Here is a 16,431-nt window from a genome sequence, read left to right on the forward strand (position 1 = left end):
AACAGAAACTCTCGTATGACTCCTAAGAAACCGCTGCTTTCTCCATCTGTCACTCTAGTCTTTGGGATGGTGAGGGTCCAGGATGGTCTAGGATGGCACTGGGTCCACAACACTGCCAAGTACTGATGAGAGACCACTTCTCAGATTATGCCAGGGGACCTGGGGGTCACAGTAGAGAGGGGGCTTGTCCATTGTGAGGCCGCTTTTTGATGTAAGCAGTGCTGAGATGTCATCTCTTAAGTAATTCTTCCTGTCTCTCTCACTCCAATCTTGAGCGGTTGCTCAGGTTTCAAGAGTCGAATCTGTTCGAAGCCCTTTAACCTTTCCTAAAGCCTGTCCCTGAACCCAGAACTCCATCAAAGTCTGGAACATCTGAGTTGGGAGGAGCCCAGGGTCATCAAAATGAATCATTTAATTTCGGGATGGGGAAACTGAGGCCTGAGAGAGGAAGACATTTACACAAGGATACATAGGAATTACCATTAGCACTGGGACAAGGGTGCTTACTCTAGAAACGGTACCCCGTAGCTAGGCATGCCTTTCCCGCCAATATGGTGAATACACAATCATGTATTTGTGTCTCCCATGTGCGTTCCCAAGCCTCTTCTTCATGACAGGTGTCCAGCGTTGCAGGCACCTTTCTCTCTCTGCTTGGGAAGGTTTCTGTCACTTATCCCTGTCTGTGACTGTATCTGACAACAGCCACTTTCTCTTGAGCCTAAAGAGGAATGACAAATTGGGCCCCTTGGTAAAGAAATTTAGAAGTGAGAGGCACCATTCTGGACAGTGGGGAGGGGGTGGAGGTTCTGAAATCTTATTGTATGACCAGTTCTTGGTTTCGAGATTCTCCACTCATCCAAATTCTCCTGATTCCAAGAGACATTCTCTGGCTGTGCTCATGGGAAAAAATTCCAAGAGAGCACTTAGGAGTCAGGCAGACCTGGAGGGAGCCCCGACTCTAGATCAAGCGACTCATGTTCCCTCCTACGGACTCGGTTTTCTCACCTACAAAATGGGATTAATGACAAATTAGGTTATTAGGAAGGTCAAGGTGGCCCTGCCTCCTAGGATGAATTATAAGCAGCTATTGGTAGCCTTCCTTTCAGACACTTAGGGGAGAACTGGACGATTAAATAATCAAAATATAACCCGATTCACCTCAGCTAGAGCTGGAAGAATCCAGTTCAGCTGAGCAAACGACATACTTTCCTGGACTGCCAAGCCCAGCTCGTATTTTCTCTTTGACTCTTTGGCGTCCCGGGATCCTAGCAGTGTGCTTTCAGAACTAAAATCGGCAGAGGCTTTGCTTGCTTCTCCTGATGACTCCATCTCTTCTGCTTCGGCTTTCTCCTCTGAGTGCTGGGTGAAGGTCCAGTTGGCTGTTGTTGGGAAAACAACCATCCTAAAATCCTCCATGGCCTCATTTCCTGCCTCACTTAGCCCAGGACCTTGTACACAAGGACTTCTTTACATGTCCTGTCTTTCTTCCTCTTCCTCTTCTGTAACTTCTGTTCAGGTCTATTTCCCATCAAGAGCAATGAAACTGAATCTACTCCCAGTTCCTGCAGTACTAGCCTTTGGCTGATGTAGCCTCCCGAGGGCTTGCATGTCCACTTCCAGTCCCTCTGGCTGCATCTGTGTTTTCTCAAAACAATACAGTGGCCAATGTTCATTCCCATCCTAAGATGTTAGAGCTGCAAGAACTCAAAGACCACTTTGGCTTCACGCCAAAGAGATTAGGTGACTTCTTCAAGGTCACATGTAGATCCATAATAGTTCATGCATTTTACAAATGGGTATTAAGGACCTATAGTGTGCTTGGCACTAGGCTAGGTGCTGGCACTAAAAGAATGAACTTAGTCCATTCCCTGGCCTTAGGATTCAGGCACACCGTGTACGAGGTATTAACAGAACCAGACGTTAGGTCTCCTGGTGTTTCTCTCCTTCTAATCTGCCCTTGGTTAATTTCTATCTTCAAGGCACTCCAAAGAGATTTGGTCTTCTGGGTAATCTTTTGAATAAAATAATAAAAATAGCCACATCTCTTTGACAGCACATTTACAATTATGTTAATGCTTGTTAGAGACCAGAATTTCTTGAGGCACATTCATAGACAGGCTGAGCACAATTTATTTTCCTGACTTTAGAAGATGAACAGATGAAGGTTCAGGGTCACATAACCTTTTGGAACCCCGTCTGTGACATCAGCACTGTTAGCCCCAACCAGAAACCCTGGGCTCAGAAATGTCTGCCCCTGTTGCCCGGAGTCATGTTCCCCCAGGAAATGCAGGTAGGGAATGAGGTAGGGAAGCTTGGACATGACAGAAGCATCCAGAGTCTCTTTGAGAGCCAGGTCCTGCTGTAGGCAAGCAGAGTTCAGTCCCTTTGAGGAACTATGGAAGACAGGGTAGAATCTTACTCAGAACTAATGCCACTCCTGCAGCACTGAAGCCCCAGCACCGGGAGCTGTCCCTTTGGGACTACAGCAAAAGGACTCTGGCACAGGGTTACAGGTACGGTGACCATCCTTTGGGGAAGAGAGGTCAGTGCCAAGGGGATGAGGGCAGGACATGGATAGCGTGTGGTATACCCGGCTTTCTTCAAAGCCACATGGTGAGTATAGAGTAGTGACTGTAGCTGGATCATGGAAATACCGATTCTGTGCAGCGAGGCGTCTGCATCTCCGGGATTTTGTTCATCGGTGGGGTGAGGGCATGTCCATGGTCCTGAACCACCAGAGGCTCCGTTAGCGTGATTCTTCTGTGGACTGTGGTACACAGCCAGCTCCTACATACCCTCTCCCAGAATTGACATTCTTGGCTTGCGTTTCCTCTCTCGATGACCATTTCACAATTTTTCTGTTCTCCTGCCACCGGAGGACCATGACTTCCACTCCACAATGTATAATTTGCGTAGCTGATGGGGTGTGCTTTCAAGAGTCCTAACACATTTTCCACCGATATTTTATCCTTCTTGGGGAACTCAGAGAGGGTATGCACCCTGTATGTTTCATAACTTCTTTCCCCCTCTCTCTCCCTTAGTTTCTCCCATAGCTTTGGCTATGCCTACACACCCCAAAACACTACCCTAATCACAAAAGCAATTCAAAAATCCATTTGAAGTCTCTGGTGTTCTAGAAGCCTCTCTGCTTCTATGGAGCCCAAATGAATCATCCTCCATTTGACGTAGAAATCTCTGTAGTTTGCAGCATCACTGTTTATCAGCACGGAATCCTCTGTGGGGTTCACAGACACTAGGTTGGCTCGTGCTCACCAGATGGGTCACACTGACACAGAAGGAGAAAGAAGACTGTGAATGGGGTCAGGGAAGCAAGGAGCCTACAGGGAAGGGCGCAGCACTCCCTGCTTCGTCTTCGTCCTGCTGTGTCTTGTCTCCAGAGACCCTACTGCCTTCTAGCACACCCAGCAGTGTATTTCTTTGTGCAGTTTCTTGGGTGTCTCCCTAGCATGCTAGAATCGAAGCTGCAAGAGGGCAAGGTCTGGGGGTTTTCTGTTTTGTTCATCGCTATGTCCCAGCACACAAAAGAGCCGCTGACACATAGCCGGCATGCCTAGATGCTTTTTGGATGATAGTTCATCATTTTACTAACTACGAGGACTTGGTCAGGTCACTTGGCTTTCCGGGTCTCTGCTCCCAAATATGCATCATCCAGCTATGAGCCCGCTGTGAGACTAACTCAGATGACATCCCCACGGCACTCAGGACACAGCTCATGTCAGCTTCACCCCTACCCCTGCACCCTTCCACTCCTCCCTCCTTCCCGTCCCACAGCCTCCCACGTGAATCCAGCCCCACTTGTCAACACCGTTCAGTCACAACCGCGGAGAGGAGCGTTGGGTTGAGAAATGCAGGCTTTGGGTCCATCTCTGATTGTCTTGGGGCAGGGTTTTGGGGTAGGCTGCACATCGATAATATATGACCTGGCAATGAAAAGCCCCATGCCTCCTGGTTTTCTTTCCTTTGCACCATCCCCCATCAAGCTAGCTTCCCGGGAGGCAATCAGCATGTCTGCTGCAGCTGGCACAGGCTGCAGGGGAGCGCCCGCTCTCAGCTGCTCCAGCACAACTTCGCTGAACACCGGGTCTGCAAAAAAGTATCAAGCCTCCAGATACCACGGTGCCATCGCTTCCAGGCACAAGGGGAGGCTGGGAGCAATACAGGGGCGTCGGGCACGGGGAGGAGCAGCTGGCAGCTGCACGGCGCACGGCATCCTGATGTCAGAACTCCGAGTTGATTCTGATGGGCGCCTGCTTCGTCAGTCACTAGACGGAGTATGTACTTTCCCCTCCAGGCTCGGGCCCCCACCTGGCAGAGCCAGGAGGATGGATGGAAGGAGCATGAAGGTCTCTTTCCTATGCAGTAGAAGAGATTCTAGATCGGGAGTTGGGATCCTGGAATTTTAGTTTACTGCCTGTGGGGGGTGAGTTCCTCCCCAAGCTGGATCTTCTCTATGTCGCAATGCCCTCCATCTCCTGGAGGCCCTCAGTTGTAATCTGAAGGGGCTGGAATTCCAAGAGCAAGACCCTCTGGCTTTTTCCAGTTTAGTGAAGCCCAGGTAGCTCGTAAGTTAGCTTGGCTGTCCCCCCCCCGCCCCATCTGCTAACCCTGCCTGCCTGTGTCCTCTAGGCAACAACAGCCTCCTGACCTGTATGGAGGACGGCCTGTGGTCCTTCCCGGAGGCCCTGTGTGAGCTCATGTGCCTAGCTCCGCCCCCGGTACCCAACGCCGACCTCCAGACGGCCCGGTGCCGTGAGAACAAGCACAAGGTGGGCTCTTTCTGCAAGTACAAGTGCAAACCTGGATATCATGTGCCTGGCTCCTCTCGGAAGTCAAAGAAGTAAGTTGGGCTGGAAATACACTCTCACAGGTGCTGCCAGCCAGGAGAGCCAGGTCTGGATGTCTGATTATAAGGAAACACTCTTTCTTTTCTTTTCTTTTCTTTTCTTTTCTTTTCTTTTCTTTTCTTTTCTTTTCTTTTCTTTTCTTTTCTTTTCTTTTCTTTTCTTTTCTTTCTTTCTTTCTTTCTTTCTTTCTTTCTTTCTTTTTTTTTTTTTTTGCTGGAGGCAATACCTACTGTTCATCGTATACAGCCCTGTAAGAGTTTATAGGGACATTGTTAGTAACTGCCTACTGGCAAGCGACTTCACTTCTCTGGGCCTCTACTTTTCAAGGATAAGGTGGGGATGATGATACCAGTTACTGTATAGTATTATTGTAAAGAACAAATGACGGTGTGTCTACAAAAAGTGTTTGCAAAGTGCCTGGCACATAGTAATTGTTCAATAAATGGTAGGTATGATTATCATCATTAGCCGAGTAGCTACCATCAGAACACTCTAGAAGGAAGGGAAAAGACAAGAGTTTGCCGGAGTTGAGTTTATTTCAGCCCACATGGAACTGAGAGAATGTCTGAAACTCTTGCTTGCCCCAAGTTGATGAATTTTCTTTAATCTCTACGCATGGCGCTTACCAACAGATAGGGCGGTTAGGGGATCAGGAGTGCGAAAGAGAAATGAGAGGCCAGCTGGCTCAAGAAAACCTTGGGTGTTTGCATAGGGCATGAGTCTAGCCATCTAATCCTTAAGACATTTTTCTTTGATCTCTTCTTTGAAGACGGGCCTTCAAGATTCAGTGTACCCAAGATGGCAGCTGGCAGGAGGGAGCTTGCATTCCTGTGACCTGTGACCCACCTCCGCCAAAATTCCATGGGCTCTACCAGTGCACCAATGGCTTCCAGTTCAACAGCGAGTGTCGAATCAAGTGCGAAGACAGCGATGCTGCCCAGGTAAGACTCCTTGAACTTGAGGTCGGTGCTTGGGCCCTCTCCTGTCTGCTTATTGAAGAATAATATCCTTCGGGAGACTCTGCAGATATGACAGCCAGTCGCACCAGTGCGGAAGCTAAGAAACTGGGTTCTGATCATCTTCTTTGGGAATCTTCCTGAGCTTTGTTTTCCTCCCTAAATATCCTATTTTGATTCAGAGATTCTTAGCTTTGCAAAACGGTTAGTGTTAAAACCCTTACGAAGGGAAGCGTATATGGAGTCCCATGGCGGGAAAATGACCCCAGTTGAGTTACTGTGATAGGAGTGACCAGGGTGGTTTAGCCAACTTCCCACCACCATCAGCTGCGGTTGTTCCTGGAGTGTTTAAAAATGCAAGGTCACCATGTCCTCCAGACATCAGTTGACTCTGCCAGCATGAAGCAAAGGGGAACCACATTGTGATTAGAAGGATAGAGTCTGGAGAACAGTAGGAAAGTATGGGAGACCAGAAGGAGATAGCAGGGTTTGGATCTTAGCTCCATCCCCTGGCATCTGAGAGGAAGCCTGGCACTCCCACCCATTCCTGCTGAAGGAATCCATGACTAAAGTTCTCTTACTCCTTCTAAGACAGGTAGGGAATCTTGAACAGAAAAGGGAAATGATAAATCCACCAGTGGTTCCACAGTGATAAACCAGCCATTTGGGGTTGATAGGCTGAGCCCTATATTTCAGGGGTATGCAAGGACCTTCATCCAGGTTGAGGCCCGGCTGGGGTGCAGCTGTGTGGGACCCAGGGCTGGCTTCACCTGCAGCCGGGCCTCAACCGTCTTTATTAACCCTGCCAAGGCCAGGCCTTGCCAAACAGCCACCTTTAAGCCCCCTTCACCTGCTCCTCACATGCAGACAATGGTCAAGTTCTACTCATTGTGCCTCCAGGATGTCTCCCAGAGCTGTTCTCATCTGTCCCTGGTATTGCCACAGTAACTCAGGCCACCGTCATCTCCTTACTGAGCTGCGTGCAGTCTTCCGATCACCTCCCTGCTCTTGCTTGGGTGGCTCAATCGGCTAAGCGTCCAGTGGACTCTCTGCATTTCAGCCCGAGCCATGTGTTCAGAGCACACATCTTATCACAATTCTCCTGCTTAAAGCTCCTCATGAACCAGTGACCCCTGTCTCCCGGGGGACAAACTCCCAACTCTTTGGGGTGGATCCCAGGCCTCCCGTGCAATTGCACACCATCTCACCTCTGCATTGTCAATGAAAGAGCCCCTCCCCCTTTGGTAGCTGCCTCGGTCCTCGTCTTCCTTCCCAGACCAGCCTGGGCACCCATTCCTCCAGGAACCCCCTTTTTTTATTGAAAGATGGTCAACACACGATTCGTTGCAGGTGTACAACACAGTGATCAGACAAGTCTGTTTATATGTCGTCCTGTGCCCACCACCCGTGTTGCTACCATCTATCACCATGCAGTGCTGTCACACTACTGTAGACTATCGTCCCCGTGCTGCACCTCTCATTCTTGTGGCTTGTTCACTCCATAGCTGGGAGCCTGTACCTCCCACTCCCCTGCACCTGTGTTGCCTATCCTCCCTCCCCTCTGGCGCCATCATTTTCATGAACTCTTTCCTGAGGTCCCTTCTATGGTTGGGCTCAGTGCCATTTTCCTGAAGTCCCCCACACCCTAGCACGGGCCACACTGCCCTGTAACACATTTCAGGTGCTCCCTTCCCCAGGCTGTGAAGTGCTTGACCACCTCTTTCATCGGCCCTGAGTTTTCAGCACTTGGGACAGTGCCAGACACCCAGTAGGTGCTCAGGGAACATCAAGCCGTGAGAGCCATGGGGAGTGTCCAAAACAACCTCATTTTCTAAATGAGAAAAACTCACACTCAGAGAAGTCACTCAACCACCCGAGGTGACACAGCTGGTGTCTCCTGAGTCAGAATCCGGATGCTCCCAGCTGTGGATGGACTGAATCCAACAGACACCCCCTGAAAATCCTTCGCCACGCACACTCCCCCAGGTCACTGCCATCCTTGCCCGCCAGGGAAGCAGAAGCCGGTGTCGGGACAAGCAGAGGCCGGAGGTTACCATGGCCTCACGCAGGCTGCTCGGCTTCCCTCTTCCTCCCTTACATAAAACTGTTGCTAACAGTTACCCAAACTGCTGAGCCAAATACTATTCTGGCCGCGGTCATGTTATCAAACGAAACCCAGTCTGCCTGGGGCCTGCCAAGTACCTTTCATGGCCAGTTTGTATTTAAAGGAGAGGAAAATGTAAATTTATCAGACGACTCAAGCAGTTCTGTTTGGCAACTGGCAGAGAGGCTAGACGCAAAGGAGCGGGGTATTGCTTGTCGGCTCAAAGAATGAGGGGACGTGTGCCAAATGGGCTCCTAATACAATTGACGTTTCTAGTTTGTACCGAAAATGAATTTCTTCTACCCTCAGACCAGGGGCCTGAGAGCCAAATCTAGTATTCACCTCAGATCCCCTCTTGCTGCCTGTAAACACAGCAGAAATGTACGGCCCAGAGCATCTTGAATTAAACAGCTTGTATGGAGCCGGAATTCTTTGCTTTCCAAACAAGTTCCAGATCCTGGCAGAAGAGGACAGGGACTAGTCTAGGGGAAGTTCATGTACTCCCTCCCACTGCCTCTAAAAGCAAATTGACGAATGAAACCTCCAGTTCATTTGTTCCTTGGGAGCCAGAATGATGCTGGATCTGGACTCTGAGTTCAAGTACTGACTTCACCACTTACCAGTGGGAGGACTTGGGCAAATTGTTTAACCCTTCAACTTTCAGTTTTCTCATGGTAGGGGATATACTACTTCCTGCCTCATGGTTTGTCAGGATTAAATAAGGTAATGAAAGTATAGATAGGAGTATGCCTATGAGTAACCCCTGAAATTGTACAGTATACAACCTGTGCCACCATGCATGGCAGCCCTGGGGAAGAAAGACATAGGTGAACTAGCTTTACTTTAAGGTCACTTCTAGTGGAGAGAATCCCTGATCCTCCACATAGGCTCCTATAGAAATAAAGGCAATGGCCTGAAGGTTATCCCTCTGTTGGTGGGTAGCCCCAGAAAGTTAGAAAAGAAGGCATCTGTCATGTATGAAGCCACAGTGTGGGATGGAGAGACGCAATTTGAACCATAGGAAAACCTGATTTATTGCTCAAGGAAACCTGTACAATACAGGAACTCTCTAGACTAGCAATGCACAGAAGAACTTTCTGCTGGGATGAAAATTGTCCTGATCTGTGCTTTACAGTATGGCGGCCACTGGCCACATCTGGCTTAGGGAATACTTGAACCGTGGCTGGAGCAACCGAGCAACGAGGTTTTAACCCTTTATTTAATTTTAAACAGTTCAAATTTAAATGCAAACAGCCACACTAATATGGTAGCTACCATACTGGCCAGTTCAGCTCTCGAATTTAGAGTGTTAGTATTTCTGTAAACCAAGACAGAGAACCTGGGTAGTAATAGCTTCTTTACTTTTCAAGTGTTTCCGGGACTCCAGGCTGGTGAGCCGGACTTTCTCTCATTTTGACAATTCACAGCAGACATTTGAAAAAGAAACCAACATCCCCTTTTCCGAATGAGGGAAGAAGTCTTGGAGGCTCAGGTCTTGCACACGGTTATGAATGAGCGGGTGGCGCTGACAGGCCCCACAGCTCCGCTTTTCCTAGCCCCTGAACACTTCCAGGGCAGGCTAGTGGCAAAGGGCAGGAGCTCTATCCCCAGATAGCCAGGGAGAAGTGCCAGTTGCCCCAACAGTTAATCCAGCTCAGATGCTTCTGAGCTGTCTGAGGCAGTAACTCAGGCTCAGTTCTATGCGAGAAGCACGGGGGCGGGTGGTATTTGTAGGTGATATGGGAACAGCCATCTTGTGATTGGGATGGAGTCTGTGGGGGATGCACACATGGGGACTGCAGCAGAGGAAGAGACTAAAGGTGCTTGTGGATGAAGTAATGCTCTTAATGGGGATTCCAGCTGCTCAGCCAGAGTAAGATAGAAAGGGTGGGCGCAGAGTCAGTAATACACCCAGGTGAGTGCACGGGTTGCACAGGTGGCCATAAAAGCCCTTCTGAAATGAGAAAGACTTTCTGCCCGTGGCGTGCGTCTGGCTCATGCCTTTAGGGGCTCTGCTGTGGATACGGGGAGTCCTCATACGCACGACGCCTCTCCAGGCAGCGGTGACTTCCGGTTGCAGCATTGTCAAGGGCGAGAGCCAGTTAGAAACTTGACAGGAGGTGCGCTTGACCAAGGAGATCCCCCCCTGCCACCCACTTGTTTTATAGATGGGACCGCTGGAGCCCAGAGAGGGGAAGAGACTCGCCCCAAGTCACACAGCAAGGCACCAGCAGAGTCCGATCTCCACACCTCTAATCTCCTAACCAAGTCATTGCCCACTCCCGATTTTCAGCCATTCCTTCCCCATACACGAAGGCTACATGTCACTTCGTATCTTACTTGGAAGATGCAAAGTGCATAAAGGGCACTGCCTGGGAATTACGTAATTAATAGCAGCAGCGACTTACTGAGCGTTTTCTACTTGCCAGTGCCTGGGCTGAGTGCTCTGCACAGACCACTTTATTTCAGCCCTGCGGCATCCGTCTGGCATTACTGCCCCATTCCATAGAGGTGGAAGCTGAGGTTCCCTGAGTTAAGGTGGTTTGCCCCACGCTATGTAGTTAGGGGTGGGGGCCCTGAGATTCCTGTTCCTCCGTTAGCCCGCGTCCAAAGCTTAGCCCTTCATGTCCCGCTCTGAGGCTGCCACGGTCTCTCTGCCATTATTTTGTCTATTTCCATTTCTGCTAAGGAAGAAGAAGAAATCTAATTCTCCCTCTCCCCGCCTCTCCCCTCCAGTGTAGTAGAGGCACGGAGGCTTATGGTCAGAAGACCCGCCTCTAGCATTGGCCCTCCCCCTGTCGTGGCCGTGCTGCCTTCCCACACCAGCTGCTGCCGTTTCTAAAATGTGGGTGTTCCTTGAGTGGATTCTAGAGATCACAGCCGCGGAGTGGCCTAGCGCCTCCACTGACACTGCGAGAGCCCTCATGTGTGTTGAGCTCTTACTTACTTACTTATTCGGTCCTCGTGCCGACTCTGCAGGCAGTGCACCCCATGCCCATTTAACCGGGGAGGAAATTAAGGAACACAGAGAGGTTGAGAAGCCTCCCCAGGTACTCACAGCTAGGAAGTTGCAAGACCAGGATTTGAACCTATGTAGTTTGGCTCGAGTCTATGCTTCTAACTATTACAGTGGCATCTTTTTTTTTTTTTTTTAAGATTTTATTTATTTATTTGACACAGAGAGAGACATCACAAGTAGGCAGAGAGGCAGGCAGAGAGAGAGATGGGGAAGCAGGCTCCCCGCTGATCAGAGAGCCCGATGTGGGGCTCGATCCCAGGACCTTGGGATCATGACCTGAGCCGAAGGCAGAGGCTTAACCCATTGAGCCACCCAGGCGCCCCTACACTGGCATCATTTAAAAAACTCACTTGCTCACTTCCCAGCCGAGCCTCAGTTTCTTAATCTGCAACAAGGGTATGATTTCTACTCTATTGTGTTAATCAAAGGGGTTTTAAATGCCTGTAAAACAGTTGGCACCTAATGGGTATTTGATAATGGGATTATTATATGCCGTTAGCGCTCTGTGGATCTTTGTGACTAAAGAGAGTTTGAGAGAGTGCACATGCTTTTTTACAGACGGACTCCCAGGCACAGAGAGGCAGAATATTTTGGTGAGGGATGCTTAGCCCTCTGGGGTGAGATTTCGCCTTAGCATGCAGAACCGTGCATTCAGAGCTGCGTGTACCCGGTGGGCTCCTTGCCCAGTGCTCTTGGCTTCTCTCGGATGGCATCCTCAACATCAGGTCTTCGTGGTCACCCTAGATTAACACCAAGGGTTAATTCTGAGGCTCTGTACTAGCTGGTAGGTAAGCCCCGAGTGGACCAAGATCTAGTCTTAAAGGGGAATTCAGAAATCCAGACAGGCTCTGGAAAGTCTGCTGTGCGGAGGGCACAGCAAGGGCAAAGGTGCAGAGCTGGGAAGCAAGAGAAATGTGCAGGAGAGACGAGCTAACCGAGAGACTAGGAGGAAGGACAGGTGCGTGGCAAGAGATGGGGCTAGACTTGTCATCTGGGCTCCACTGCGGAGGCCTGGGAGGGCCAGGCCACAGATGTGACTTGTTTGGAAGGTGGCAGTGTCTTAGCAGAAGGGTGGTGTACTTGTTTAAAGCAGATTTAATCAGCAGCCGAGAGTGCCTGATGAACTGGGCAGGAAGGAGAGAGGCTGGAGGCAGCAAGACCAGGCCCTTTACTCCCCTCTTCTCCGGTGGAGCCTTCTACAGTGGATTTGTCTATGGCGAAATTCCCTGAGCAGATTCCAGCTAGTTCTAATACGTTCTCTGCTGCAAACCGAGGTCCCCAGCCAACTCTGGCCCACGTAGTGCTGAGGTCTGCAACCCTTCAGGGGCTGGAGGCCAAATGCATCATAGGCCCAGGCCAAGGCTCCAGGAAATTGGGGTCAATTTCCTATTCCCCCGAGGGCCCAGCAGAATCATGGGGCCTGGGGCCTGGGGCTCCAGGAGGGAGAGTCGCTTCTCTGAAGCCGCATGAAGTGGCCTGAACTCTCCGTGAGCTCTCACAGAACCTCGGGGGGGAGGACCGTGTAAGATGTCCCACAGCTTCCCGCGCGGGATGGAGCACCCTTGTCCCGCGGCCACCGAGGCCCCTGCCGCAGACGGACAGGCGCGCGAGAGGCCCGAAGAGGGCCCCCCTTTCCCTTCGGAGCCCTGTCTCCTTGCAGCTGTTTTCTCAGACAGGACAGCTTCCGCCTCATCAGCCCTGTCGGCGGGCTGATTCACTTCCTCCTGCGTGCACTGGTTCTCCTAGTCCCTCGTCCCCTCGTGTCACCCTCTGCTCGCTCACGCGTGTGTCCCGTCACCCACACGTTCGTTTCTGCTCTTGCTTACGGAGCAGTCTCCGTCCATGACTCCCTGCCTGCTCACCCCGTCTTCTGTCAAGCGGTTCTTGAGGGAACACAAACACCTACCGAGTGATAAATGAGTCAACCAGGGGGTCGGGACCTGTCATGTGCTGTGGCCCTGAGGAGGCGGGGCGAAGGGGGCACTGTCTGGGGCCTTGAGCAGTTGGTCCTCTAGGTGGGAATGGATGGGAAACAGAGAGGCAGAGCGTGTAGAGACCTGACGGGTGCACCCTGCGGTGCACCCTAGCAGGACTAGGACGGGGTCCTCTGGGCTAGGCAGGGGGTCTGGGCGGGGAGGGAGCCCAGCAGCCAGGAGGAGCGGGTGTGCGGAAGCATGGCGGCAGGGGAGCACCTAGGGTGCACTTGAGAGTGTAGGTGGTTGAAGCCGACGTTCAAGGTTGGTGGTGGTGCTGTAGGGAGCAAAGCCATGGAGAGGGAGCCAGAGTTCAGGCCCTGCGGGCTCTGGAGGCCAGCCACGGGACTTTGGATGGAAGCTGCGGGGCATGGGAGCCAAGGCATAGATATTCGTCCTGGTGGAGCCCAGTCAGCGACTCCTATAGAGTTTCTCTGCTTATCTAAAAAGCTTGAAAGAGGGAGAGAATAGACAGCTTGTTCTGCAGTGGAGGGCCCCCCGTCCGGATACCGCCCAGCGTTCTCCATTCTCAGGGGGTTGAGTCCAAACTCCATACGCTGACAGTGAAGGCCCCACCCTGCGTCTGCCCTACCAGCTCGTCCTCCCTTGGTTCGCAAGCCAAGAGCCCCTGGGAAGCTCTCTGCTGCTCACTGTACTTCCTTTCATTTGCCCATGCCCTTTGGCCTTCCAGAAAGGTCTTCCTATCCCTGTTCTGTCTGTGATTCTGTGCATCCTTGAAAACCCTTTTTCCATTTAGCACCTCCTCTACGGGGCCTCTCTGCTTGCCCCTGATAACCCATTACTCTCCCCGTGACCTCCCAGCCCAGCACTGATGACCATGGTATTGACGTGGCTGGCTGGCTGCTCACGTGACTGTCTTTCTCACGCCGGCCCATACTTGACTCCGATAAGGCTCACTTGACTTTTGAACCCCACAGAGCCAGGCACAGACTGGGCACCAAGAACTGGTCCTTGGATTCAGGGGCCGGTCTGCAGAGCGAGACCTCCCATTAGAAACCCAGACTCTGGAAGTAGGCTCAGAGCAAGGACTGAGCCTACGCGTTGCGTGTGCCTACTGCCTTGCGGAAGATGGAGAAACTGTGTAATGCCTGTTCTAAAGAACTGGGGGGAGGGGCACTGAGACAGCTCCAAGACCCATGTTCTTGCCTACTGTATGAGCTGGGGTGCGTTTGGGAGTGTTTGGTCACCTTCTATCTCAGTTAAAAAAAATAATAATAACACAGAAATCTCTCTGACTGAAATCTCTGAAAGAGCTCGAAGCTAGGGTTCAGAAAACATGGGAGTTAGGCTCCCTGGGGCGCTCTGGACACGTTTCCTGACTTGAGTCCTCAGTTTCCCCATCTGTCAAGCAGAAATGTTAACAGTGCCTCTATTTTTGGATGATTGGGTTTCTAGCTAACACTTCCAGTGCTCTGGGGAGATGAGGAACGGTTTCCTCTGTTACTCTGAGGGGCTGGTTACGGTGAGGGTGGCAGTCCCTCCGGTTCGCGCTGACTCTTCTTCTGTGGTCTGTGCTGCTCAGGGACGTGGGAGCAACATCATCCACTGCCGGAAAGACGGCACCTGGAGTGGCTCCTTCCACATCTGCCAGGAGATGCAAGGCCAGTGCTCGGCCCCGGACCAGCTCAACGGCAACCTCAAACTGCAGTGCCCGGAAGGCTATGCCATAGGTACGGTGGGCGCGTGAGGGCGGCGGGGTGGCACAGGTCCTTCTCAAGCCTGGGGCCAGTGCTTCGCTGGGTGACGGGGCACCACTCCCACTGCCCTGTCGGAGGGAGACAGAGATGAAGGAGACTAGGTCCTGTGCTCCCAGAGAGAGAGTTGAGGGTACACGTGTTGGAGAAGAAATTTCGGGGGGTGTGGAGAGTCCCACGGGAGCACAGAAGAGCCGACCGCTGTGTCGGGGGACCTAGAAGGTTCCCAGGGGAAGGGACACTTCTATAGGGATTGGAAAGAGCTTGTTGGGCAGGAGATGGGCTTCCGGACAAGGAACCCTGCGGCGTGGAGGGGAGGAGCTGCAAAGGCACACACACCCTGTGTCAGAAAGCAGTGGTGGTCCCCGGTTCATCTTAAATTGTGCGTCCTACTAATCCTTCATGAGTACCTACAGCGGGTTAGGTCCTGCAGCCAGCACTTGAGAGGCACCTTCTCGTATCTGCTCAACGACCCATGACAGATGAGGAGATGGGCACGTGAAGGGATAACAGAGCCTCCCCGAAGCCAGACAGCGTTCCTCCTCTGGAGCCCCAGTTCTTCCCCCGGCATCTCAGTGGCCTCCCACTGGGAGGATAAAGAATATGTTCAAACGGCTCTTTGTGTGGCGACAGGCTAGCTCACAGAGTGCCCACAGTGAGGGGAGACAACTTGGAGTTTGATGCCAGGGATTTGCCTGGTCGAAACCAGGCATCTGGACGGAGGCATTAATCACAGGCACCGAGGCTTTCTGGGGGAACTGGGCGTGCATTGAGTCTGACCTCAGTGGAGGGCAGTGGTGCTGACCTCTTGGGCTGATTCCCTAATTGACCATGATGAAAAGCCCAGGGAATTGGATGTTCTTTCTCATGGCCAGCATGATTTATGGGATAATCACCAGGGATGTCTGGAGCGGGAGGTTATCATGCACACACTCACTCCCAGTCACACAGAGCCAACAAGTTCTGCATCCAGCAAAACGGGAGCTGTCACTTTTTGTCCAGAAGCAAGGCCTGTGCTTGGGAAGGGGAGGTGTAGGGGGCCCCTGACCACCTCCTTTCAAAGACGGAAATGTAGAGCCTGAGAGCACACATGCGTTCTTCACCTCAAAGCAGACCAGGAATCGGTGCTCCTGCATTGAGCCCAGAGCACCAGCTCCTGTGTGGGTGAGAAAAGCTCTCTCTGATGATTCAGAAGGGACTTCAGGTTCCTACAGAGCCACCATCTGAAGGGCCCTGGCCCGACGTTTGCAGAGAGGGGTTATCTTGCGTGATCTGCCAATATAGGCATTCTAGAAGTTTAGGGCAGCAGGTGTCGCAATGGTCAGTAACATTGGATGCTCTATCCCAAAGCCAATGCTTTCTTCTGCCATTATTCCTGACAGGTGGTTCTAGACACTTAGGTCTGTGATAGGGTCCCTGCCCCCAACTCAGCCAGGATACACAAGTGAATATTCAGTTACACTCATGACTGGTATTAAGTGTTTCTGGGAGGGAAAACTTTGATGAAGTGACTTCTATTTAAAAGAAAAAAAAAGAAACTTTTAGAAACAGACTTCCTGCCTGTCTACCTCCACGGATCTACTCAAATATATTCACACATGCAAAAATAAACACAAGCACAAATGTTTAATAACCGAACAGACCCAAATACATGCAGCATAAACTCATGCCTAGCACGTACACCTCAGCCAAATACTGCACAAACACATCACTTAACACGCACACACACATACACACGTGTGACATAGAGTCACACACGTCACAAACACAGATGCATCTGAGGCCCTGAAACATGTTAC

The 16,431-nt window shown here is 51.3% G+C and overlaps 1 protein-coding gene across 1 annotated transcript in view; it reads left to right on the plus strand.

Annotated features, from left to right (window-relative positions):
• PAPPA (pappalysin 1) overlaps nt 1–16,431 on the plus strand; it is a gene marked incomplete at its 5' end in the record, with an annotated part of 138,399 nt that overhangs the window by 86,498 nt on the left and 35,470 nt on the right. The window contains 3 exons of the mRNA XM_082695197.1: nt 4,648–4,858; nt 5,635–5,806; nt 14,461–14,608. Coding sequence (XP_082551323.1) covers nt 4,648–4,858; nt 5,635–5,806; nt 14,461–14,608 — 531 coding nt within the window. The remainder of the gene's footprint in view (nt 1–4,647; nt 4,859–5,634; nt 5,807–14,460; nt 14,609–16,431) is intronic.

Source organism: Mustela nivalis, assembly GCF_964662115.1.
Source record: "Mustela nivalis genome assembly, chromosome: 13".
NCBI classification, from domain to species: Eukaryota; Metazoa; Chordata; class Mammalia; order Carnivora; family Mustelidae; genus Mustela; species Mustela nivalis.